The sequence below is a fragment of the Rhinoraja longicauda genome, chromosome 5 (genome assembly GCF_053455715.1).
Source record: "Rhinoraja longicauda isolate Sanriku21f chromosome 5, sRhiLon1.1, whole genome shotgun sequence".
NCBI classification, from domain to species: Eukaryota; Metazoa; Chordata; class Chondrichthyes; order Rajiformes; family Arhynchobatidae; genus Rhinoraja; species Rhinoraja longicauda.
Genome location: NC_135957.1, coordinates 16,375,563 through 16,400,356, shown reverse-complemented (window position 1 = coordinate 16,400,356; position 24,794 = coordinate 16,375,563). Strand labels below are relative to the sequence as shown.

The following is a 24,794-nucleotide window of genomic DNA, read 5'->3' as shown; positions in this document are numbered from 1 at the left end:
CTGCAGCACAACAGAATATGTAAACATTGTACACTGTAAACAATATGATAAACGTGAAAGAAAAAAAAATGATGAGCTCCAAAGGGAGAGACTTAAGACAATTGTACATGACATTTTAACATTAATGAAACAGTAGGCTATGAAGTGCACATTTGGAATCTCCATTGTGAGGAATTAGATTAGTTTGGAGATGCATCGTGAAAACAGACTCTTTCGCCCAGCAAGTCAACCCTGGCCATTGATCAAACGTTCACACTAGTTCTGTTACCCCACTTTCCTGATCACTTACTACACATTCAGGGCAGTTTTAGAGGCCGTTTAACTATAAACCAGCGCGTTTTGGGATGCGGGAGAAAACTTGACCACCCTAAGAAAATCCACGCATACACCATCCGAGGCCAGGATCGAACAACCAGGACCAGGATCAAAGGGAATGCAGGAAAATGGATTACTTACGGGCTGATGAGATCAGTTCAGCTAGGCAACATGTTCGGTTTAAATACTGAGCCGAGGGCCAGTTTCTGTGCTGTACAGTTCTATCTAGTGAGTGTACAATCTCGCTGCTGTTTTTAGGCCAGGTTGTCATAATATTGTATATAAAGATGCATTGCAGACAAAGTAATTGTGTGGGGAATCTTAACACTTAATCCTGCCTTTGGTGCTTTGGGAACTTCCCATGAATTCAGAATTGAATCATTCCAAGGTTCACTGCGGAGGCATTTCCCCTGCTGCTAGGCAGATCAGTTTGAGGGTGCAGCAACTTAGCACTGAGACGAGCTGCTGCATCATGCATTGCCAACGCACCTGAATTCTATAATATCTCTCATCATCTATCTTATGTTTGGCCGCACAGTTCTTCCCAGCCGGGAGATTTCCTTATGGTAACACGAGCGCCGGTGACCACTGGAAGGGCAGGAATTAGCATCAGATCCCTGGCACAGCAGTGGCAGCTCAGATTAATGCTCATTTTAAAGAACGGGGGGTTATATGGCCATGAGCATTTCCACTGGAGGAGCAAGAGCAGTATAAGTCATTGCTCTAAAGAGTAAAGCTTAACACAGTGCAGGGTCAGAATCAACTATGTTGCTGTCTGGAGTTATCTATAGAACTGAAGGAAATTGAACCAAATGAATATACTATTAGCTGTAGTGATGCAGTCCACTGCTTCCTACCTTAAAAAAAAACTTACCTAAACTTCTACAACCTAAATCACAAATATATTCTAATAATTGATATGGTTAGGGTGTCTTGAAAGTTATTCACTTCTGCAGGTGCATGGATGCAAGATAAGACAGTGACCATGCTTTGAATGATAGGTAAATAATGGCATTGTACGTTATTTGCAAATGGTGTGAATCTAACTTTATAAAGTTGAAATCAGAAATTGTGGACAGGAAACTTCTAGATTGTTTAAAAAAATCATCTGGCTCAAGTCTTTTGAGCAAAATCTAGTCATCCCCAGTCCCACATTTTAATCTTCGCTACCCTTAAAAATGTTTCAGCAGGCCACTCATTTGCCCCACCCCAGCCTATGCTCAGTACTATCAAGGCTGCTACTTATGATTTGATTTTATTGATGCTTTTTCCCCCTCATATTTCTATGAAATCATCTGGATTCAGTGTTGCGTCCTTAGCCTCCTACTATACTCCCTATGCACACGTGACTGTGTGGCCAGGTTCAGCTCTAACTCCATCATCAAGTTTGCTGATGACACTGTGGTGGTGGGCCTGATCTCTGATAACGATGAGAAGGCCTACTGGGAGGAGGTGGCTGATCTGGCACTCTGGTGTCAGGACAGCAGTCTCCTCTTGAATGTCACAAAAACTAAGGAGCTGATTGTGGACTTTAGAGGGGCTCAACATCCGAGGATGTACACGCCACTGGAGATAAATGGGATTGCTGTGGATAGGGTGAGCAGCTTTAAATACCTGGGAGTCCACATCACAGAGGATCTGACATGGACAACCCACATTGCCGCACTGGTGATTAAGGCAAGGCAGTGCCTTTACCACCTCAGACAGCTGAGGAAATTTAGGGTCTCTCTGAGGATCCTTCAGTGCTTCTACTCTGGGGCTGTAGAAAGCATCTTGTCCGGCAACATCTCAATCTGGTTTGGGAACAGCTCTGCCCAGGACAGGAAGGCTCTGCGGAGAGTAGTGCGTTAGGCTGAACGCACTATGGGAACTACACTCGCCCCCCTGCAGGACCTATACATCAGGAGGTGCAGATCCAGAGCCAGCAACATTATGGGGGACCCCTACTACACCAGCAAAGGACTGTTCCAGCTGCTACGGTCAGGCAAACACCTCCGCTGTCACGCTGTGAAAACAGAGAGGATGAGACAGAGTTTCTTCCCACAGGTCATCAGGACTGAGGGGGTCTTAAGGATAGCGGAGTGAGGGGGTATGGGGAGAAGGCAGGAACGGGGTACTGATTGAGAGTGATCAGCCATGATCGCATTGAATGGCGGTGCTGGCTCGAAGGGCTGAATAAATAGCCTACTCCTGCAGCTATTGACTGTTAACTCTTATATCACCAAAGACTAATTTACTGTATTAATTTATTTTTTGTGTTGTGTCTTTTAAAAAAAATTATTTTCTGTTTGTAGTTTTAGCATGATCCACACGCATTGCCACTTTTATTTCACTGCACATCTTGTATGTGTATGTGACAAATAAAGTAGACTTGACTTAACTTTGTGCAAAATGAAAACAAAGCATTTCAGGTTTTCACAATGATGGAATATTTCCAATAAAATGTGACCTAGAATTGTGCATTTATATTTTAAATAAAGCTCAGTCATACATGCTGCAAGCTGTGCATCAATTGCAGAAGTTATTTCCAGACAATGAGTTTGCACTTTTTTTCAGGCATGTGAATTTTTCAAGATACCTGTTTTTCAAGGAGCCGGACTGTTAACGCACTATGTACCATTCCCCCATGATATCTGTGGTTTTGACGGTACATTTGGCTAAGAGTCAAAGGTCGCTGCTTTGAGTCTAAGCTGGACTGCCTTCAGTATTGTGCAATCTTTTGGGTGCAAGATTAAATTGATACTTTTCTCAAGTTGGTGTGAAATATTCCATTCCCCTTCAAAATGACCAATATTTAACCATGAACCACAATAACAATGGACCATAAATCGCCATTTCACTACAGTTTTCAGTACCTGCTGTGTGTCAATGCTGTGATATTACTTCATTGGCTGGAAAGCAATTCAGATCATCCTGAGGTCTGGATGAGCAAATTCTTTAGAATATGGTTTAGAATAAGTTCCATTTTCCTCCACTGCTGAGTATCTGAATCATCTGTGTGGAAAGTAAAATTGGATGGAGGATTATCAATTGTCATGCTTCAGATTTGCAATAGGGAAGTATTTTATCATTTTAGTTGTCTCTCCTCATCATATATTTATGTAACAAAAGCAGATGTCTGGAAGAAGTCAGCTAGTGAAGCATCGTCTGTGAAAAGAGAAGTATTTAACACTTCGGTCAGAGAATTTTCCTCAGAGCTGGGTGAAGAGTGAAAGGATTGTTTTTCACTGTGCTTATGAATCAGATCTATGAAAAGAGACGCTTGTGTAGTATGGATTTGCTTAGCCTTTCCAGCAGTAATATTTATCTGTTAGGTTGCCAAGTGCAGCCTGTGGTCAAGATGACAAAAATACTTTGCATATTTTGAATATATAAAGAAATGAGAAACTTGGGAAAGAAAGAAAAATGAAAAATGCTGAAGCATTCAGCAGGCCAATCAGCATCTGTGGAATGAGAGAAATAACGTCTTCAGGTCCAGGACCTGTCTTGGGAAAGAATTTCTGTTCAAACTGATCCGAGTGTTGGAGGTGATGAATAGAGTAGAAAAACAACCTAATGTTGGTTTCGTGTTTGGAGCTATGGTTTAGACATGCCTTGGGTGGTGTATCATTCCTTTGTTTTGAAATGTTGGCATGTTTTGAATTACTTTTGTTCTTGAGAAAGCCGTGTCATACATTTTATTGGGTAAGATAATAGTGCACCACTGACTTACTAAGATTCTGCTACTAAAGGATTGCTGACTTGGTTTATTTTAGGAATTGCAAGTTCAAAACTGAGGCTATTAGGGAGAAGGAGGCAGAGTTGTATCAAGGTGAGGAGGGATGGGTAGGAGGATAAAGTTTCCGAAAGAGTAAGTAAAGGTTTGTACAACACGTTTTTTCTTTTTTGTGCTTTCATTTTTGTTGAGAATTTCTTGTATGTAATTCTCACCACCTCATCTAATGCTGCCTTGAAGTTTGTGTGTCAACAGCTAGAGGGCACCAGGGCAGTGACGTGCTCCAGTCATTAAACCCAAATTATTAACTATTTTGTTCTTGCAATTAGGAACAATATTGAAGTCTTATCTAAAAACACAGCATGAAGCTGCAAGTTGCACCCTGTTATGCATAGTTCATGTTAGATTTGAATTAGAAAGCTTTTGTTGAATGTGGTTTTATGCCACGATTTGTGGAATGTAATAAAATACAAGTGAGAACAGCAAGAGTTTGTAAATTGTCACTACATTTGAAAGGCCAGGCTACTATTTGAGGCCCAGTTCTTCCTTCTCGGTATCTTTCTCCTTGCATCCATTGTAAAGAATTTCAGCTTGAATTGTCTTCTAATTCTTCCTACCAGATTAATATACAATTAAGGACACTAAGTGCTGCAGTAAGTGAGCAGGTCAAGCAGCAGAATGTGGATAGGTGACGTTTTGGGTCGGGACTCTTCTCCAGACTGATCAGATTGCTATCCATGTTCTCCAGAAATGCTGCCTGACCCTCTGAGTTACTCCAGTACTTTGTATCCATTTTTGTAAACCAGCATCTGCAGTTCTTTGTTTCTACAAATATACATATTATCCTGGGTGCCAAAATATGTTAACATAATTTATTTTTATTTTTCATGCGTATGTCTATGTCCTGTAGATATCCACAGTTTTCCACCAAGTGCGGTCAGCTTTGGTTTGTAGACTTTGGAAAGAATTGTAGAGAAAATACTTCACTGTAGGAGGTCATTTGGTTCAGCTGATACAAACCTGTGTTTGGTGTTTGTTCCCACAGGGCTCTTCACATCTTTCCCCATCCGCCCAAGCCCCCCCACCCCCCAAGCCAGCGCAAGCATACGCACACAGCACATGCGCACGCACTCATTTTCTAGGACCCTAGCATTGCTATAAAAATCTGTTTTTAACTGCACATTGAATCATGAGCTCTTGCCTCCAAATATCATTAGATGAATCATAAGATGTGGGGAAAAATCTTTCTGATAAGTCCCAAAGAAAGAGAAATTCAAGATGGATGAAAGAGTGTGACAAAATAGTCATCAGCCTATCATAGCAACAAAGCTGCGAACCCACACATTAGAACATAATACAGCATAGTACAGGAGAAGGCCCTTCAGCCCATGTTGTTGCTCAATATCTAATCATAAATCCTCAATCCTGATGTTTAAGTAACATTGCACAACCCCAAGTTTTGATGGGCATTTTTAAAGGGAACGTTGAAAATTGAACTCACTAAAGAAACATGACAATATGCCAGAGGAGGAGAAATACATCATTTAAATAGTACATTTAGATAGTGGTATATGACATTTCATCATAATCAACAACTTGCCCCATATTCAATACACTTTTTTACTTTTGCATTTGGCATCAATAGACAAAATGATTAATATTGTTAATCGGTATACAGTTTGATGACCAAAATCTTTTAAATTAATTTAGAGTTGACACCCGTCACAAAGAATAAAATACAAATATTAATAGTATACCACCTCTCTCACATCCACCCAGGGACCATAACAGCCCTTCCAGGTCCTCATCACAAGGGTACGAACATTGAATTCTCTGATTTCAAGTAATACCCACCTTCTCTCATTTCTCCCACCACCCCAGTCATCTTGCTCCTTTAAGGATCTAAAAAATAATAGAAATTCAAGAAGTTATTAAATCTCTGGGTTACAAATATTTCTGACTGTTTTGATTCAAATTTTTTGCTGACTCATACTCTCATGGTATTTATAGTCTTGTTCTAGCTTAAGAGTGGTTCATGATTGAGAGGTCTGGCAACTAAATGCCCTTGTGTCAAAGTGTTGATTGCAGTTATGCATCCATACGTTTGTATTCATATTTTTAGATATTTTGGGTACCAAAGAAATCAGATAACTGCTGTAAAATTATGCATATTTTGATACTTGATGTTAACTTCATCTGAAAATAGTGTCATTTGAGGTAACTTCCTACAGACGTATTGGTGGGATATTTGTTGCTAGCAAATGTTCTTGCTCGCTTGTGATGAACATTTGAGGGCGGCACAGAGTATAACAGTAGAGTTGCTGCCTTACCGCGCAAGGGACCCAGGTTCAATCCTGACCACAGGTGCTGTCCGTACGGAGTTTGTATGTTCGGCCTGTGACCAGGTGGGTTTTCTCCAGATGATCTGGTTTCTTCCAACATTCCAAAGATGTGCAGGTTTGAAGGTTAATTGGCTTCTATAAATTGTCCCTGGAGTGTGAGATAGAACTAGGGTCCAAGTGATTGCTGATCGGCGCAGACTTAGACAATAGACAATAGGTGCAGGAGTAGGCCATTCAGCCCTTCGGGCCAGCACCACCATTCAATGTGATCATGGCTGATCATTCTCAATCAGTACCCCTTCCTGCCTTCTCCCCATACCCCTTAAATACAACACTTTAACTTCGGTATTCACCTCCCCTCTCACACCGTTGACCATTGGCCCGGTCCGGTCACCATTGGCCCTGACCTTACGCTCTTATCCCATCTAGAACTTTCATTCCCATTTATTTGAGAGTCCTTTGCAATTTGTCCTGTATTCGCTTCCCCTTTAACTCCATCTTCATATTCCCAATTTGTCAACCTCTCCTCCCCCACTACTTAGTTTAAACCCACACGTGTAGCACGAGCAAACCTGCCTGCCAGAATGTTGGTCTCCCTGCTGTTAAGGTGTAACCTATCCCTTTTGTACTGGTCACCCCTACCTCAGAAGAGCTCCCAGTGGTCTAGAAATCTAAATCCCTGCTCTCTGCACCAGCCGTGTGGTGGGCCAACAGGCCTGTTTCCATGCTGTATCTCTAAACTAAACCAAACTTGCAGTATTTTGGGTCCAGTTAGCTGGTTGTAATGGAGTTTTTTTTCCCACATTTAATTCACTTTTTATAATTTGGCTACTGATAAATTGATAGTTCATAGTTTGTTATGAAAGAGTTATTATTAAGAATATACCTCCTGGGCAAGCTATGTTTATATTCATATGATAAATGCTAACAGAAAGATTAGCACAACCAATTGTTTTGTTTAAAATATTCTTCAATTTGCTTTCTAAAATGGAATTTGCAGAGTCTATCCTTGTGAACATAAATTTTCTGCATTTCTCCTATCAAGATACACCCATTGAAGCTCCTATTTCTAATGGCAGTACCACTTCAAATATAACCTTGAATGATGACCTTGATATTTTTGGCCCTATGGTTTCCAATCCTCTCCCAACGTCAGATGCACAGTTGCATCAGGTAAGTAACCTTTGAGTGTTATTTGTTTCCCCGGCTTTTGTGTGATGTTTTTGTGTTGTTCTGTTTGTGTAATTTTAATTTGGAAAAAGAGTGCTGGTGTAACCCATCTCTGGAAAACATGGTTAGGTAATGATTTGGGTCGGGGCCCTTCTTCAGGTTGATTGTCTGGGGGGAGGGGGGGGGGAGGGAAGAAAAGATAGTCAAAGAGAGAAGGGGCAGGACAAAGTCTGCCAGGTAATAGGGCTTTTGATAGGCAGATGGTTGGATAAAGGTCAAAGATTAAAAGACAGAAGGTATGAGACAAAAGGATTGAAGAGTTGCTAATTGTGAAATTAGAGAAAGGAATGTAGGTGGGAGGGGAAACAATAGGTGAGAGTCCAGGTGGGGCAGAGAGAGGGGGGGGGAGAGAGAGAAGGGAGAGAAGGGACTGGTTGTAGTTATCTAAATTAGAGAATTCGGTGTTCATAGCATAGGATTGTAAGCTACCCAAGTGGAATACGAGCTGCTGTTCCTCCGGTTTTACGTGTGGCCTCATTCTGGCGATGGAGGAGGCCCAGGACAGAAAGGTCAGGATAGGTATGGGATTAGGAGTTAAAACGGTTAGAGCTATGTGAGATCCTGTGGGCCTTGGTGGACCAAGCGCAAGTGTTTGACTTCGACTTTATTCCCACGCGTAGAGAAGTTGAAAGCTCCACATAGGCAACGCTAAAAGGCAGGGTTGAACCTGGGTTGCTGGTGCTGGGGCCCAGTGATTCTATTAAATGTGCTGCCGTGCCATCCAATGCATTAACTAGAAATGTCTGTGTGGCAGTTATTCATAATGTATGTCAATGATTTGGATGAGGGAACTAAATGTAACATTTCCAAGTTTGCAGATGAGATAAAACTAAGAGGAGCAAAGAAGCTCCAATGTTATTAGGACAAGTTAAGGGATTATCTACATTGGCTCTAAAAACATACAAATTACAAGTATTTGCAATATAAAAACAATCGTGTCAATGGGGAAAAGGGGTTAAGGGCTAGATAATATCAGACACAAGAATTGTTTCTCCCAAAGAAATTCCAAAAATAAAGGTATTTTTAATACCTGCAAGTTTACTTTTGTTACTGCGAGCTAAAAATACTAAAGGCTCTTACACTATTCAGTAGAATATCATTGTACTAGTGTCAGTGGAGGTGATTCTTGTCAATTTCAATGACAACCCAATGACAACCTACAGTGAAACTGACAGTGTGTTCTTAAGAGATAATGATTGCTCTGGGAAGGTTACATTGAAACACTGTAGACTGTTTCTATCCAGGCAGTTTTTATCTCTGCTTATTCACAAAATGCTGGAGTAACTCAGCAGGTCAGGCAGCATCTCGGGGGAGAAGGAATGGGTGACGTTTCCGGTCGAGACCCTTCTTCAGACTTTTTTTAATCTCTGCTTGTCAATTTCCAAAGTAACAAATAGCTCTCTAGTTCCCAATAAAAATCAATTCGACCTGCATAATAGAAATAGTGTTCTTTAATTCATCAATCAAGGTATATCTAAGACATGTGATGAAAATGCAAATGATAGCAGAATTACCTATATTAACTGAATTGTATACAATGGGAAAGAGTGAATGCATTGAGATTTGGGTGTACACAAATGAGTTTTTACGTGCAGCAAGCAGTTAGGAAAGCAAAAGGGATGTTGAATAGAACATAGAACAGTACAGCATAAGAGGTTCTTCAGCTCACAATGTCTGTGCCAAACATGGTGGCAAGACCATCACTTATCTTCTTGCAAATAACCAAAAACACTCCATTCCCTACCCAAACCACCCCATCTCCGGGCACTTTCCCCTGCAACCGCACGAGATGCAACACCTGTCCCTTTACCTCCCCCCTCAACTCCATCCAAGGACCCAAACAGTCACCTGCACCTCCTCCAACCTCATCTATTGCATCCGCTGCTCTAGATGTCAACTTATTTACATCGGCGAAACCAAGCTTCGCTCAACACCTGCGCTCGGTCCGCATTGACCAAACTGATCTCCCGGTAGCCGAGCACTTTAACTCCCCCTCCCATTCCCAGTCTGACCTCTCTGTCATGGACCTCCTCCAGTGCCATAGTGAGGCTCACCGGAAATTGGAGGAACAGCACCTCATATTTCACCTGGGCAGCTTGCAGCCCAGTGGTATGAACATCGACTTCTCCAACTTTAGATGGTTCCTTTGTCCCTCCCTTCCCCTCCTCCTTCCCAGATCTCCCTCTATCTTCCTGTCTCCACCTATATCCTTCCTTTGTCCTGCCCCCCCTGACTTCAGTCTGAAGAAGGGTCTCGACCCGAAACGTCACCTATTCCTTCTCTCCCGAGATGCTGCCTGACCTGCTGAGTTACTCCATGAATTTTGTGAATAAATACCTTCGATTTGTACCAGCATCTGCAGTTATTTTCTTATAAAATAGGCCAATGTCAGCATGGTTTTGTGACGGGTGCTTGGATAGGGTGGATGTGGAGAGGTTGTTTCCTCTAGTAGGAGAGTCGAAGACTAGTGGTCAGCCTCAGAATTAAAGAACTTTCCTTTAGGAAGGAGATGAGGAGGAATTTCTTTAGTCAGAGGGTGGTGAATTCTTTGCCACAGAAGGCCAAGTCAATGGATATTTTTACGGGAGAGTTAGATAGATTGTTGATTAGTGCGGGTGTCAGGGGTTATGGGGAGAAGGCAGAAGAATGGGGTTAGGAGGGAGAGATAGATCAGCCATGATTGAATGGTGGAGTAGAGTTGATGGACCGAATGGCCTAATTCTGCTCCCAAAAAATAGTTATTGCTGCTTTTGCTCATCAGATCATAACAATAAATGTTGATGGAAAATTCTGGTACCTAAATAGAACCAAATAATGTCTGTGTGCATTGTGCAATGCTTGTAAAGAATAATGTCAGTCAAGTTGAAACTTGGAAGCCATTTTAATGAGCAGCTACACACGGCAGGAGCAGCTTTCATTTTTGAAAGTAATTACTCTGAGTCCATTGAAGAGTATCCTATATTTTCTACAGGAGTTGTGACAGTGGTTTTATATAAAACGTTATGCCACCAAAAGTGCAAAATGTTTTGCCTCTGCACTAGCGATTTAGTCATTTCTAACATCTGCTTACCAATGAGAAACCGTTGGTGTTATTTTAGTATCATGTTTCAGTATGTTTTTGTGAATTGGATTGTCAACTGCAGATCCCTTTAAACTGTTCCTTGCAACTGTTTATAATGTCTCCCATGTCATATCTAAATCGGCAACTGATCATCAGTGGCCACAGGAGAACAAATGCATCAGAAATCATCATAAATCTGTCAAAAGCTGTCTAATTCATTTGTAGCTAAAGAAATAAGATTATCTTGCATCATTGTTGCACTTAAATTTCAAGTCCATTTCAGAAATGGAGCTGCAAATGTTTTTAATTTATCTGACCATTGGATGAGAATAATATTAGCTACGTCAGCTTTTATTGTCTATCGTTAATTGCACCTGAACTAATGAGTGAGTTCAGGATCAGCCACATTTGTAGGTCTGCAGTTGCACACACTTATGTTAGCAGATTTCCTTCCCTGAGGGACATCGGTTGCTAGTTTGATTTTTATGACAGTCCAATATTATTGTTAGTGAGACAAGCTTGTTTTTTTAATCTCCAGATTTACTTTATTACTTGAATTTAAATTCCCCAGCTGCCATGGTTGGATTTGAACTTGTCTCTCTGAATCAATAATCCAGAGTTTTGACTGCCAGTTCAACCGTTTAACCATTTTTTCTTGCTTGATGGGCAGGTGGATACATTATATCGTCCCAAGAAATGGACATTTATGAGATAGCCTCGACCGAGGAAGAAAACAAGTGTGGGAACAAACTAGGGCAACTGTTGAGATCTGTGCACATATATACAAAAATATACCCATCTAATTGATTGTAAAGTCTGAACAGCCAATCTGAGGTGTTTTGTTATGGAAACAATATTACAGGAAGATTTATTTTTTTTAAGTTGTTTATTTCTGATAGATGTGTTCTACATTACAAATGCAACAGCTATGCTAATGGGAAAAGTCTCGTTGTTTTATTATCCATGACCCTCATTATTCTGTACATCTTAATCCACACCAGGGAAAACAAATCCAGTCTCTACTATTAGCTGATGCCTCCATCTCAGGCAATATCCTGTTGAATCTTCTCTGCACATTCTCCAATGCAGTCACATCCCCAGTCACATATGGCGACAAAAATCTGCACACAGTATTCATGTTATGAAATGTTTGTATTTTTAGAAAACTCTTTGTTTTACAATTTTCTGTAACACAACCCCATTGTACCTTGAACCCCGCCATCTAAGCGGAGATGTGTTCCTGTGGCATTATTGAATTCGTATCTCCTCTCCAGATGGAAGTTTTTTTTTTTTTTTTACAGAGGCCTCATTTACACAGTTAGGAATGTTTCTCAAAATCCTGAGTTGAATCCTGGAAAACTTGTGTGAATTGAGAGCATTACTATATGCTTTAGGGTGAATATCCACAGGTGTTTGCATTCACTATTTTTGACCTTTTCTTCACAGCCTACTTCTACGAAACCAACAGGAGCAACCTTATCTGTAGCAGCAGGAGATCTTGATCTGTTCATTGAACCAACCACAAAATCAGAAGACTCTAAGAAACCATTGTCCAAGGATTCAATTTTATCATTATATGGTACAGGAACAATGCAGCAGCAGCAACAACAAGGCACTCCAGGTAAAGGACTAGAGGTTTAGAATACAAAGCATTGGTAGATGAATACCTTGGTGTCTTTTACTTTTTAGACACACCGGCTATGACTGTCTTTTTGTTGGTTGCATCAAACAGCCCTTGTTCCAACCCATCCCCCAACTCTTTCTCTACTACATCGACAACTGCATCAGGGCTGCCTCCTGCACCTATGCAGAACTCATTGATTTCATTAACTTTACCACTAATTTCCACCCTGCCCACAAATTCACTTGGACAAATTCACTGTCTATGACACCTCTATCCTCTTTCTTGATCTATCTCAACAGACTATCGCCTGCCGACTACTACAAACCCACCGACTGCCACTGTTATCTGAAGTACACCTCCCACCCCAGCCACTTGTGAAGATGCCATCCCCTCCTCTCAATTTGTCCATCTCTGCCACATCTGCTCCAAAGAGGAGACTTTCCACTCTAGGACATCCCAGATGTCATCTTTCTTTAGTAAAGGTGCTTTCCCCCCTTGCTGTCGTAGATGGATCCTTCACCTCCGCCCCGCCGCCTATGTCCTGCAGTCTGATTAATCCTTTCCACCATATATGAATAGCTTGCCTCGGGTAAAAAAAATACTCTCTGGTATAAGAGTTCCCTGTGAAAACTTAATCACAGTTACAAATCACTGCCTCTGCCAATCCTATAATATAGTGGTAGCTGATTACTGGTGGGTTTTGTAGCAGTTGGTTGGCAAGCTTCCCTTCTGTGGAGACTGAAAATTAGGATCCAGATTGGCAAAAATGTCATTCTTAACGCCCAAAATTCTAGAACACTGCTAATCAAACGTTGCCATTTGATATTTCTCAGCACTGATTCATTATTGAGATTTTTTGTATAAGAAATAATTGCCCAGAAATCCACAGAAAAGTGCAGTGGAAGTAGCAATTGTCATTAAAAAATGAACATCATAATCTAAAGTCAACCATAGGCACTAGGAATTTGAACAGTAATTTTCATTTTGGGTCAGCATTTGAAAGTGGGCCTGCTCATTGTTCAGTATATTGTTAGATATTTTGTTTTCAAGTAGTAAGAGATTTGACAGCTTGATAATTTCAAAGATACGTACTGTATTATCTTTGCACTTTCTACTGAATGACTGGTTCTTTATGACTGTAGGTTTGCAAAGCAGTTGTGAAATATAACTGTATTCCTTCTAAGTATCAACTGAATTGTCAACCACTTCCACTACCCCCACCGATACCAAGTACCGATTTCTATTTAATGTCATAATTGGATAATAGGTCAAACATCTTGTTTACTATAAAGATATACTCCCAAGTTCTGTGCTTCTCCATGTGATGGTCCTTCTGCTTGTTTCATCTTGAAACTGCTTGTTTCCAGTAGAAAGTGAGCACTCATCTTTGTCTGCAGCCAAAATGAAGGAAACAAAAGTTGAATATTTTGTATTTCTGACCTGGGTGTGCGATTATGAATTAGTCTTACATTTGAAGTATGGATGGAACTGGCCATTCATTGAAAGGCTGACTGCCCGTTTTTAGATTCATTTTAATAATAATTACCTCAGCTAGCCTGTGATCAGCTGAAATGTTTTCTATGGAAGTCAAGCTCAGGAATTTTCAGTTCAGAGTAATGTTTTTTTTTAAATTGGAGAGAATATGTCTCTGGTATTCTTATATCTCAGAGTTGGATCTCTACATTGAATATATATCAGATCCATGTGCTTTGTTTCCAGATATTTACTATCTGCAAGATCTTTGAATCGGTGGCAAATTTTACCTCTAGGGCAGTGATCTTGTGTGGATCCAGTAGTATTTGGTGTGCATATTGAAATGTGTGGCTTCTCCTGAAGTATGATCTCAGCACACCATAATGATCAGTCAACCAGTCCCAAAAAGGACCTGTGCAAAATTAATTGGTATTGGTAAGAAAAAACACTGTGGATAAGTCATGCTATTAGTATGGTGATGATGTCTTGCGTTTAGTCATTTCATTTACTGTTCAAGTTTAGCTTCAAAGCTACCTTTTGCAGCCAGAAAGGTAAAATAATTTTACCATCATTAATTATGGTAATTAAGTTTGTTCCAGATATTTGGAAGTGACAGGAAATTAATGTTGAGTACAAGAGAAAAGGACACTTTGTTCTGGAATTGAAATGTTTCTCAAGTGCAGCATAAAAATCGATACCCTGTCTACATGGTGATGTCAAATTACAATTTTAGATGAATTAAATCATCCGCAGCGTTGCAGCTATATATATTTGTACTTAAAACGATTGCATGTGTGAGGGTAAACATCAAAAGTAAATGGAAACTGAGACCAATACATCTGCCAAGCAGAATTACTGCAAGATAAACACTATTACAAATTGATAGTTTGCATGTTTTGTGGAGGGTGGAGGGAAGAAGATGCATGATGAAAAGGAGTTTGATTGGTGGTGCAGACGGAAATGATACATAAACCAGAGCCAGTAAGTTTCCCTACCAGGAAAGAGCTTATCAGGCATGAATTTATGTTCTGAGTGTCATACAGATCTTTCTGCAATTTATTTTAGTATACTATCTCTGGTGCATAGTGGATTTGGGTGCTTGAGCAACTTGGGCTGAAGGACCTGTGTTATTCGTTTCTATCTATGAATCCCTCTACCGTGTTAGCCTGTGCATTCCACACGTAAACCATTCTGCTTTTGCCAATTGCCTTTAGTTGATAATCTCAGATTGTTGGGTGCAGATCTAAAGAAACAATTACTTCATAAGCAAGCACATTGCCAAACAACATCCTGTACTGAAATATTTTTCTTTGCTTCCATCAAAGCCATGTTTTTCTCAGCGCTTATTATAACTTGAACCCCTCAATCTGTAATCATTCATATTGTTTAATGAAATCTTTCCAAACATACAATTTTTGTGATGTTTTCAAGCTTTTTATTAAGTTTATTAACCGAATGATCACTGACAAAGGATGCTTAAAATGACTGGAAATGGACCACCACAGACCCAGTTTTTTAATCTTTTAGTGTGGACTCTGTTAGATAATTCAATCTTCCCATACTATGGAAGAGCAATCCATTACTGGAATTTTCATTTAGTTCACATGTTTTTGGTTTGTGCACAATTTTGATGGCCACATTTTTTGTCATGTCCAAAGATGATTGGGCAGTTGATATCCAAGTCACTTTGGGTGACCAGCAGGGGAATTTCAAGCTTATGACATTGGCATCATATTGCTGTTTGTGTGCCTTTGTGATAGAGAAAAACGATAGCAAAATAATCAAAGATGAAGTGTATCCCGTAGGATTTATATCCTGCGTCAGTGTTGAATGGCACATAAGTCAATCCTGACCAGTCTAAAATATCTTGCTATTTAATTACAAAGCTTTTAATTCCACAGTTTGTTGGGTAACCAGGCTTTCAAGGCGTTGTTTTGTTCTTTACAGCTTCGGTGTTCATGGCACCTTCTCCCATGCCCTTTGTCTCGCACTCTACTGCCAGTTATCCTAATTTCCCAACTCTGCCAGCTTCCACTGGCATGATGGGCAATATGATGGGACAGTCGGTTGGAATGATGGGGCAGCCAGCAGGGAGGGTGGTTGGCATTGGAATGCCAAATGGATTCATGGGCAATGCACAAACCGGTGTCATCAGAGTTCCGGAGAACATGGTGGGTCCCCAAGGAGGCGTGGTAGGAAATTCGTACGGTGTCCAACCAAGCCAGCAACCGCAGTGGAACCTTGGTCAGGTCAGTGAAGTCCAGCTTTTATTTAATCTAAGAATAAAGTGAGAAACACTTCACCGCAGTATTATCAATAATATATATCTGAATTGTAGGTGTATGACCTCAACATTACCTTTTGGACTTGAATGTGAAAGTCTACAGTGTTGTTTCTTCACTGACATACCCTGTGGATTATGTGTTTTTACGCTTTTAATTAAAATGCACTGTTACTCCAGTAGGTACCATGAAGGTGCCTGCCTGTGGAGTGACATTAATCATAGTGGCAAAGAGTAACCAGAAGTGTTTCCTCTCCTTGTTAGTAATCCATTCATGCTGCAAAATTTTCATTGTTGTGGACTAGCATTTTATATGACACCATGGGAATTAAAAAAACATTCCAAAGAGCTGCAGCACAGTAGAAAGGAGAACAAAAAAACAGGTTTTGAGAATTAGGATTTCAATTTTTGATATTAATTGGAACTGGTCTCCCTAGCTGGTGTTTTTATTCAGGGATTTGGGATTGGTTGGATATACTTTGAAAATAGATCAATATACTGTGAACATAGAATGCTCAATCTCAACGAGATAAAGGTGTTATTGAGAGGATGATGCAAAGATAGTGTACATGTTAAGATTTAAAATGTTTTTACTTGGAGTATAGCTTATCTGTTGGGGATAAAACAGATTCTCATTTGACACATTATTATTTGAACATAAGCCGTCAATCTGTAGATCTAGTCTATGTAATGTTAATCTGTACAAACCTAATGGCATAGATATTGTCTCAAGTAAAAGTGACCGGGAAAAACTTATCAGGGATCACTGGAGGTGCAGACCTGAAATTAAAAAAAATTCCCCTCCCATTTTAAGAATCCCACTTTACGTTCTAATTATTAACAAATCCAGCCTGCTGCCGTCATGGACCATTGTGAGCACTGTACACTGATTCTTGAGTATACATAATTTGTAATGAAAATTTAGACTCATTAATTAAATTTAGCAGTTCATGTATTTTCAAATACCTTTATACCAATATCCTTCAAATTGCTTATTGCTGTTTTACTATGACTAACCATATATTATCACCTATCCCACAGCCAACAATAGACCATTGTGGGCTCTGCATATCTTCCAGTCATTTGTCCTAAGTACCATCTATATCTCTCATTCCCCTTGCCCCTAACTCTCAGTCAGAAGTATGGTCTCGACCCGAAACATCATCTATTCCTTTATTCCAGAGATGCTGCTGACCCGCTGAGTTACTCCAGCTTCTTGTGTCTGTCTTATATTGCATGGCACACTTTCCACTTCTATCATAAGGCAACAGCTTAGGTTTGAAAACACTTTCAGCCTACTTTGCACAGATGCCCATTTTTTAATCACAAGGGACACCGTAGAGCAAATTTTAAACAATGTCCAATTCTCAAACAGATTTTGTTAATTGTCAATTCATTCTGAAAATAGCCTGGTTTTCTTTTCCATTGAGCTGCATTAAAACAAAATCAGATGATGAACAGTTGATCTACACATATCTCCAGAGGGAAGTAGAAAATCTCTAAACTGGGTATTTTGGTTAAATAGTGCAACACCAGGCCACTTGACGCCAATCCTGATTGCATGTACATTATGCCTGGCGTCTTTAGAAGACAACTTTAATTTTTATCCTCTAAATCCTGAAGTCTCAAGATTAATTTTAGTCCACCAGCTAAATTCAGGGGGAGTGGGCCAAGTCAAGAATCAAATCTTCTTTGTTACTCAAATGAGGCGAGAACAAAAAAGATATGTTTTAAGTGGAATAATTTAAATTGTTTTTCTTTCAGTGTTTGGTACTAAAATCATTTCATGTAGCAAACACAGGCCAAAATTGTTTGAATTATATGGGTTCAAAATCATTGTAACTGATTTTTGTGTGTGATTCACTCTGCTATCTCAACAGAGAGGTCAGTATTAGGGCCTTAGAAATTGAGGTGCAATGCTTTTGAAAAAAAATTAGTTGAACTCATTAGACATACTGTCTTAGAAACTTGATGGAGTTTATTGAAGAGGTGACAAAGATGATTAAGGGTAAAACATGGACTTTAGTAAAGCATTTGACAAGGTCCCTTGTGCTGGGATGATCCAAAAGATTAAGGTGCATCAGAGCCGTGGAAACCTGGTAGATTGAATCAAAATTATCTTGGCCGTAGCAGGTATGGTAGTGGTAGAGCAGTGTTATTCACAATTGAGGTCTGTGACCAGTGGTGTTTCAAAGGGATCAGTGCTGTTTTATGATTTGGGTGAAAATGTAGCTGGGCTGATTAAGTTGCAGATAACATGAAAATTGGCAGATTGTGAACAGTGAAAAGGGCTGTTAAAAGATACAGCAGATTATAGATCAATTGGAAATATGGGCACAGATGGCCGATTGATTTTAGTCTGGATGTGTGATGTGTTGCACATTGTGGTGGTCAAATGTAAGAGGATAATATACAGTAAATAGTAGGACATTGATTATCTTGTTACAATGGCACCTGTCAAAGGGTGGGATATATTAGGCAGCAAGTGAACAGTCAATTCCTGAAGTTGGTGTGTTGGATGCAGGAGAAATGGGCAGGAGTTAAGACCTGAGTGACTTTGACAAGGGCCAAATTGTTATGGCCAGACAACTGAGTCAGAGCATCTCTGAAACGGTAAGGCTTGTGGGGTGTTCCCGGTCAGCAGTGGTGAGTACCTTCCGAGGGACAAACCACAAACTGGCGACAGGGTGTTGGGCGCCCAAGGCTCATCGATACGCGAGGGCAACGAAGGCTATCCCGTCTGGTCCGAACCGACAGAAGGTCTACTGTGGCCCAAGTCACAGAAAATTTTAATGGTGGTCACGGGAGGAATGTGTCACAATAAGCAGTGCATCGCACCCTGCTGCGTATGGGGCTGCACACGGAGGACCAACAGCATATTAGGCAGGTGGTCACAATGTTTTGGCTGATCGGTGTATAGCATTGGTTATGTTACTCCTGTGGCTTACGTAGGAAAGAAGCATCATGGTTGGTACAGATATTGTGGGCCAATGAGTCTGTTCCTGTGCTGTACAGTTCCTATCTTATATTCTGAGATCCGATGGTAACGTTTCACCAAGCAACAAGCATCACAAATTAAATAAACCTTTGTGTATTCCGCACCTGAAAATTAGTTTGCATCTTCTGTAAACCAGCCTTTGCTTCTTAACTTAAATTGTATTTTCTGCGAGTTGATTTTTATTCCTATCTCTCTGTTTGCTTAGTTGTGAGCATCTTTTTAATCTTGGAAGGTGCTCCTGTTATCTCAATCCTAGTTACCATGCATCCTTTCTGTCGTGTTCTGTTTCCTTCTCCCTTGTATTGTATGGGGTGGCTAAAAACACAAGCAGGGGTAAGGCGGAAGTGTTTAGGGACAATTCTTCAATTATCTGTTTTGTACATATGCATCAATTAGGTTTTTTTTTGCTCTTTGCGCATTCATTCTCTGTTAAAAGCATTACTTTTTCTCTTCAGTGTGTACCTAATTTTGTTTTCTCTCCCTCATGCATGCATGCATTCCATTACCAGCACATCAGTTTAATAAATAGGGTTGTTGATGAGCATGTGAACAGATGGAATCTTTTCTCATTAGAAAGCTGAGTGATAGAGACTTCATTTGGTTAATGTTATGAAAGTCTAGATAAAGTGGATACAGAGTGTTTCTGCTGGCAGGGAATGACAAAACCAGAGACCATGGATATAAAATAGTCACTGAGAAATCCAATAGGAAATTCCAGATAAAGTTGTTTATATAAGGAAGGAGTCATGAGAATGTAGAATTTGCTATTGATGTGGATACTGTAGATACATTGAATGAAAAGCTGGACCAGGACGGGTATGGAGGACGGACGTGAAAGATTCAGCTGAGAAAATTCAGGAGGCGGCACCATTGGAGTATGAATAATAGTGGAGTGGTTAGTCTGAATGGCTTGTTACCATGTCATATTTCCTGTGCAGGTTGATTATTAATAGTTTAGTATATGATGATGTTGTCTCATTGCATTCACAGATGAATCAGCAAATGGCGGGAATGAATATAAGTTGCCCAAGTGGTATGATGGGCTTCAGCCAGCCTGCGAGCACAATGGGTGGATGGACAGGCAGTCCTGCAGGCCAGACTCTCAGCACTCAGCTGTGGAAATGAAGGGAGATGAGAGCTGATGTCCCACCTGATATGATAACACATTTCTGAATTGCATAAGACTTATTATTTGATCTATGTGAAAGAAAGCTCTGGTTTGACTAGTTGACCTAGTTGATCTAGATCATTCCTGGCAGTCTTGTCTATTCTGTCGAATGAAGTGATTCCCTAGTTAAGCTGTGGAATAGCAGTTTCAGAACTACTTCCCCCATGCATCTTTTCTGAACTCTGTCCACTGCAGGCTGTCAGAGCGGTTTATAATAACTTGTGATGATGTTGTTGCGTGACTTGTAGCTAGTACTATTACAGCTAGGCAAAGGGGGAAGTGAACTGTCATTTTACCAATCACCCTGCAAGAGTCCAGTGCCCTCTGGATAAATGTCGAAAGTCCCTGTAGATGAAGTTGTATGAGCCAATGTATGTTCAATAACAAAGTGTCTGTGTTACAAAGTTGTTCCTGGAGTACCATCTGCATTCTGTCTTTGTCCCAACCATTAATTTTTTGATATTTTAAAGTGGAGCAAATAAAAGAAAGTAAAGTTATCGAACAATAAATCTGGATGGTAGAGGCAATGATTGTTCTTTTGGTTGGGTTTAGATCCTAGGGATTGGAAGCAACTCAGGTTTGAATTTTTTTTACTCGCTATTCCAGAGATCACTAAACCATGTGGATTGATTTGGTGTGCAAATGTTATTTCTGTACAGACGATTCCTCACCCCCACAACTGAGTTATATGTATCTCCTTTTAAAAAAGGTTATCATTAGATTGCCTTAAATGCTAAAAGTCAAAGCAGTGCTAGTATTAAAGCACAAAATTACACTTCAAATCTGATTTGTTATTTTAACTACTTGCATGATACAAATAGGTAACAGATAACCTAAAGTATCTGTTACAAATCAGTTTTAACAAAGCTGAAATTCTCACCTGTTTCAAAGAAAAGTTCAATGATATTGCTAGGAGGTTGCAATACTATGATAAATTTCCAACTGTTGGATATTTCAAAAACTGAGCAGCCAATACAAGTTTAGCGTTGTGATTAACAGTAATTTAGTTTAGGCTGTGGTCATGAACTATTCACCACATACAATGCAAATAAATATTATAGCGTTTGCTCAAATGATATTGAGAATCTAACATTCTAAATTTTAAACTATTTGACCCAATTGTGACAATGTCTACAGATGTTTTAAAAGGCTGATGAAAGGAATATGTTTACAGTATTTTATTCCTGTTTTATGATGCCCTTTTTCACCACAGTAACGTAAATGAGGATCCTTCTCAAAGAGGTGACCCTAACTTAGTAGATAATGATACAGCAACAAACACTTGAGGGCAGAATTGTATTTCTGAGCTCACCAACCTGTGGTGTGATGTTCATCTTCCTTGAAAGGCAGAAGATACCAACCAGGCTGATGGACACAGATTTCAAATGGTGGACCATTATTTTTTTTAACAGTCCCAATTCACAAATTATCAATGAATGTAAAAGTTATTTATAGTTTTTAAAACTATTGTGGTATATGATGTTTAAACATCTATTGTAATAGGACTGATTTCTTTTGAAGCTGAGTATTATAGCTTTGTTAAATAATAACTGTTGTTTTGTAACAGATGGTTAAAGTGAAAAGTTACGAGTTTAATGCACCAGATGTGAGCAATAACTAACTGTGTAGCACTTCACAAGACATTTAATTTCTCTAGAGCTACATCCAGGTTTATCGCTGCAGCGGTGTTTACATTTTATGGTGCCTGGTATAACAAATATGTTATTTACATGTATTAAATCAATTAAACCACTATCTATTGTGTACATTTGTGTGGTGGAATTATTTTATTTAATCCTGACATGAGAGCACTGGCCTCATTTACTTCTGAATGGTATGAATAGTTAACCTTAGTGTGAGAATGCCTGAAGATAATCCACAGTTTAGAATGTTGCTCGAGTTGATAAGATTTTGTTTTTATTGAAGAGAAATGAATGTAAGCATTCTTTATGATATTGAAAGTGATCATTCAACACGGTCTCAAGGCACAAACCCCCTATTCTCCTAATTTTTCCTGCAAAAAGTTCTGCCCATATTCCTGCCAACCAGAGTAATTGTGCACAAAGAGAATGTGCAAACTTCACACAGACAGCACTAGAGATCTGAATTCGACTGCTTGATGGAGCAATGAGGCAGCAGCTCTGCTAGCTGTGCCACTATCATTTGTATAAATTGAACATACAGGTAAGTGACTCAACTACATAAGTAGGAGGAAGATTTTTTATTTGTTCGTGACATACTTTTATTGAAATGAACATTGTGCTACAAAACATGCAGATGACAATTTTTAAATTGATGATGTTAACTCTTGCTTGGAAAAGTGTCCCAAGTGAATAATAATTTATCCTACTTTCTGCTGCCACAGATTGCTTGTGTAAACTTTCGTTGCAGGTTCTCCAGGATGCGTGCAGAGCTCCCTGCACGTTCTATTCCGAGAATAGCGGTTCTATACTTCGATGTGAATTACATCCTGGTTTTGTTTAGGTTCAAAAACGAGGTTTGCCTTTTCAGTCCGTGTGTGCCAAACAAGGACCTAAAATATAGAAAGAATAATCATTTGATGCCATTTCTCTGGAAGAAGCTGCCAAATTAACCTTTCCCCATAGCTCTGAAAATGTCTTCAGCTGAATTGATTATCCAATGCCTGTTTGAAAATTGCTATTGAATCTGGCCCCACTACCAATTCAGGCAGTGATACTTCAATTTTAAAAATCTAATTATCTCCAGTATATATAACCATCTCTATCAAAACCTCTCCTTTTTAACACCAATTAAATTTCAATATTCTCCAATTGAAAAAATAATTGCAATGATTCCAAATCCAAATGAGTATAACAGTTTTTTTCAGTGTGCTGGTTACTTCATTTCTCCAGCTAGGACTGATTATGTTTCTGTAGTGAAGAGGCTCTTCTAATACAGAAGATCCCCATGCGGTCTGGGTGGAAATCTTTTCCTCAGATCCCCTCTATTTTACTCCTCACTTTAAAGCAAATCTTAAGGAATAGAATTAGGCCATTCAGCCCACCAAGTCTACTCTGCCATTCATCCATGGCTGATCTATCTCTCCCTCCTAACCCCATTCTCCTGCCTTCTTCCCATAACCTCTGACACCTGTACTAAACAAGAATCTATCTATCTCTGCCTTAAAAATATCCACTGACTTGGCCTCTACAGCCTTATGTGGCAAAGCATTACGCAGATTCACCACCCTCTGACTAAATAAATTTCTCCATCTCCTTCCTAAAAGAACATCCTTTAATTCTGAGGCTATGGCCTCTAGTTCTAGACTCTCCCACTAATGGAAACATCCTCTCCACATCCACTCTATCCAAGCCTTTCACTATTCTGTACGTTTCAATGAAGTCCCCCCCCCCACTCATTCTTCTAAACTCCCGCGAGTACGGGCCCAGTGCCGACAAACGCTCATCATAGGTTAATCTACTCATTCCTGAGATCATTCTTGTAAACCTCCTCTTGACCCTCCAGAGCCAGCACATCCTACCTCAATTATGGTGCCCAGAATTGCACACAATATTCCAAATGCAACCTTATAGAGCCTCAACATTACATCCCTGTTTTTGTACACAAGCCCTCTTAAAATAAATGCTCGCATTGAGTTTTCTTTCTTTACTACCAATTCAACTTGCAGATTAACTTTTTAGGAATCCTGCACCAGCACTCCCATGTCCCTTTGCACTTCCGATTTCTGGATTCTCACCCCATTTAGAAAATAATCTACACCTTCTACTTTTAGATATTTATATTGGATAGGCTGGGACCATTTCCTTTATAGAGTGCCTGAGGCTGAGGGGTGATATTATTGAGGCTTATAAGATCATGAGGGGCATAGGTAAAGTGAATGTTCAGTCTTTTTCCCGGGCAGAGGATTCCAAAACCAGAGGCATGGCCTCAACATGAGCGGGGAGAGATTAAAGAGGGAGCACAGGAGTAGATACATGGCTGGAATATCTTTATGGGACAAATCCAAAGAAATTTGCCACAATTGTCTGGCTAGTTATCTTCCCGTCTCAATGAAGAGATTGTGAATAAACATGATAAATAAGTTGTGGGCAGTGCATTTGATGTAGTCTATGCAGACTTCAGCAAGGCCTTTAAGAAGTTTTAACGTGGCAGATTAGTCCAAACAGTTAGAGCCCAAAGAATCTTAACTTGGGTAGCAGTCGGAGGGTGAAGGAGGAAGCTTGTGTTTGTGATTGGAAGCCAGTAACTAGTGGTGTATCACAGGGATCTATGTTGGGACCTTTGCTTGTCATGTACATTAATTATTTGGATATAAATGTAGGAGGTATGATTAAATTTGTGGTTGACATAAACATTGGTGACAGTGTTGATGGTGAGGTGGAGTTTTAAGTTATTGATGATCAGTTAAATTGGGTTCAGCAATGGCTGGGCTCTAGAGATTACTGAGGGAACAGGACCTTGTTGTCCATACCCAAAACTCTCCCCCAAGATGGTATCAGAGGCAGATTAGGTAAACAGGTGGAGAAGGTAACAGGCATACAGATGTGGCCTTCATGTTGTCAGAGCATAGATTACAAGAGCATGGTACTTTATAAAACCTTGGTT

The 24,794-nt window shown here is 39.9% G+C and overlaps 2 protein-coding genes across 4 annotated transcripts in view; one reads left to right on the top strand and one right to left on the bottom strand.

Annotated features, from left to right (window-relative positions):
- Nucleotides 1-21,971, top strand: part of smap1 (small ArfGAP 1) — a 67,527-nt gene extending 45,556 nt beyond the window's left edge. For 2 of the 3 annotated variants that reach the window (XM_078398971.1, XM_078398970.1), the window contains 4 exons: nucleotides 7,418-7,545; nucleotides 12,110-12,284; nucleotides 15,708-16,009; nucleotides 20,030-21,971. In XM_078398971.1, the coding sequence (XP_078255097.1) occupies nucleotides 7,418-7,545; nucleotides 12,110-12,284; nucleotides 15,708-16,009; nucleotides 20,030-20,164 (740 nt within the window). In that variant the 3' untranslated portion in view covers nucleotides 20,165-21,971. The remainder of the gene's footprint in view (nucleotides 1-7,417; nucleotides 7,546-12,109; nucleotides 12,285-15,707; nucleotides 16,010-20,029) is intronic. The other variant, XM_078398972.1, reaches the window with a different exon arrangement.
- A 448-nt stretch (nucleotides 21,972-22,419) lies between these two features.
- The window catches only part of b3gat2 (beta-1,3-glucuronyltransferase 2 (glucuronosyltransferase S)), a 28,909-nt gene continuing 26,534 nt past the window's right edge, over nucleotides 22,420-24,794 (bottom strand). Inside the window, exon 4 of the mRNA XM_078400006.1 lies at nucleotides 22,420-22,740. Coding sequence (XP_078256132.1) covers nucleotides 22,654-22,740 — 87 coding nt within the window. The 3' untranslated portion in view covers nucleotides 22,420-22,653. The remainder of the gene's footprint in view (nucleotides 22,741-24,794) is intronic.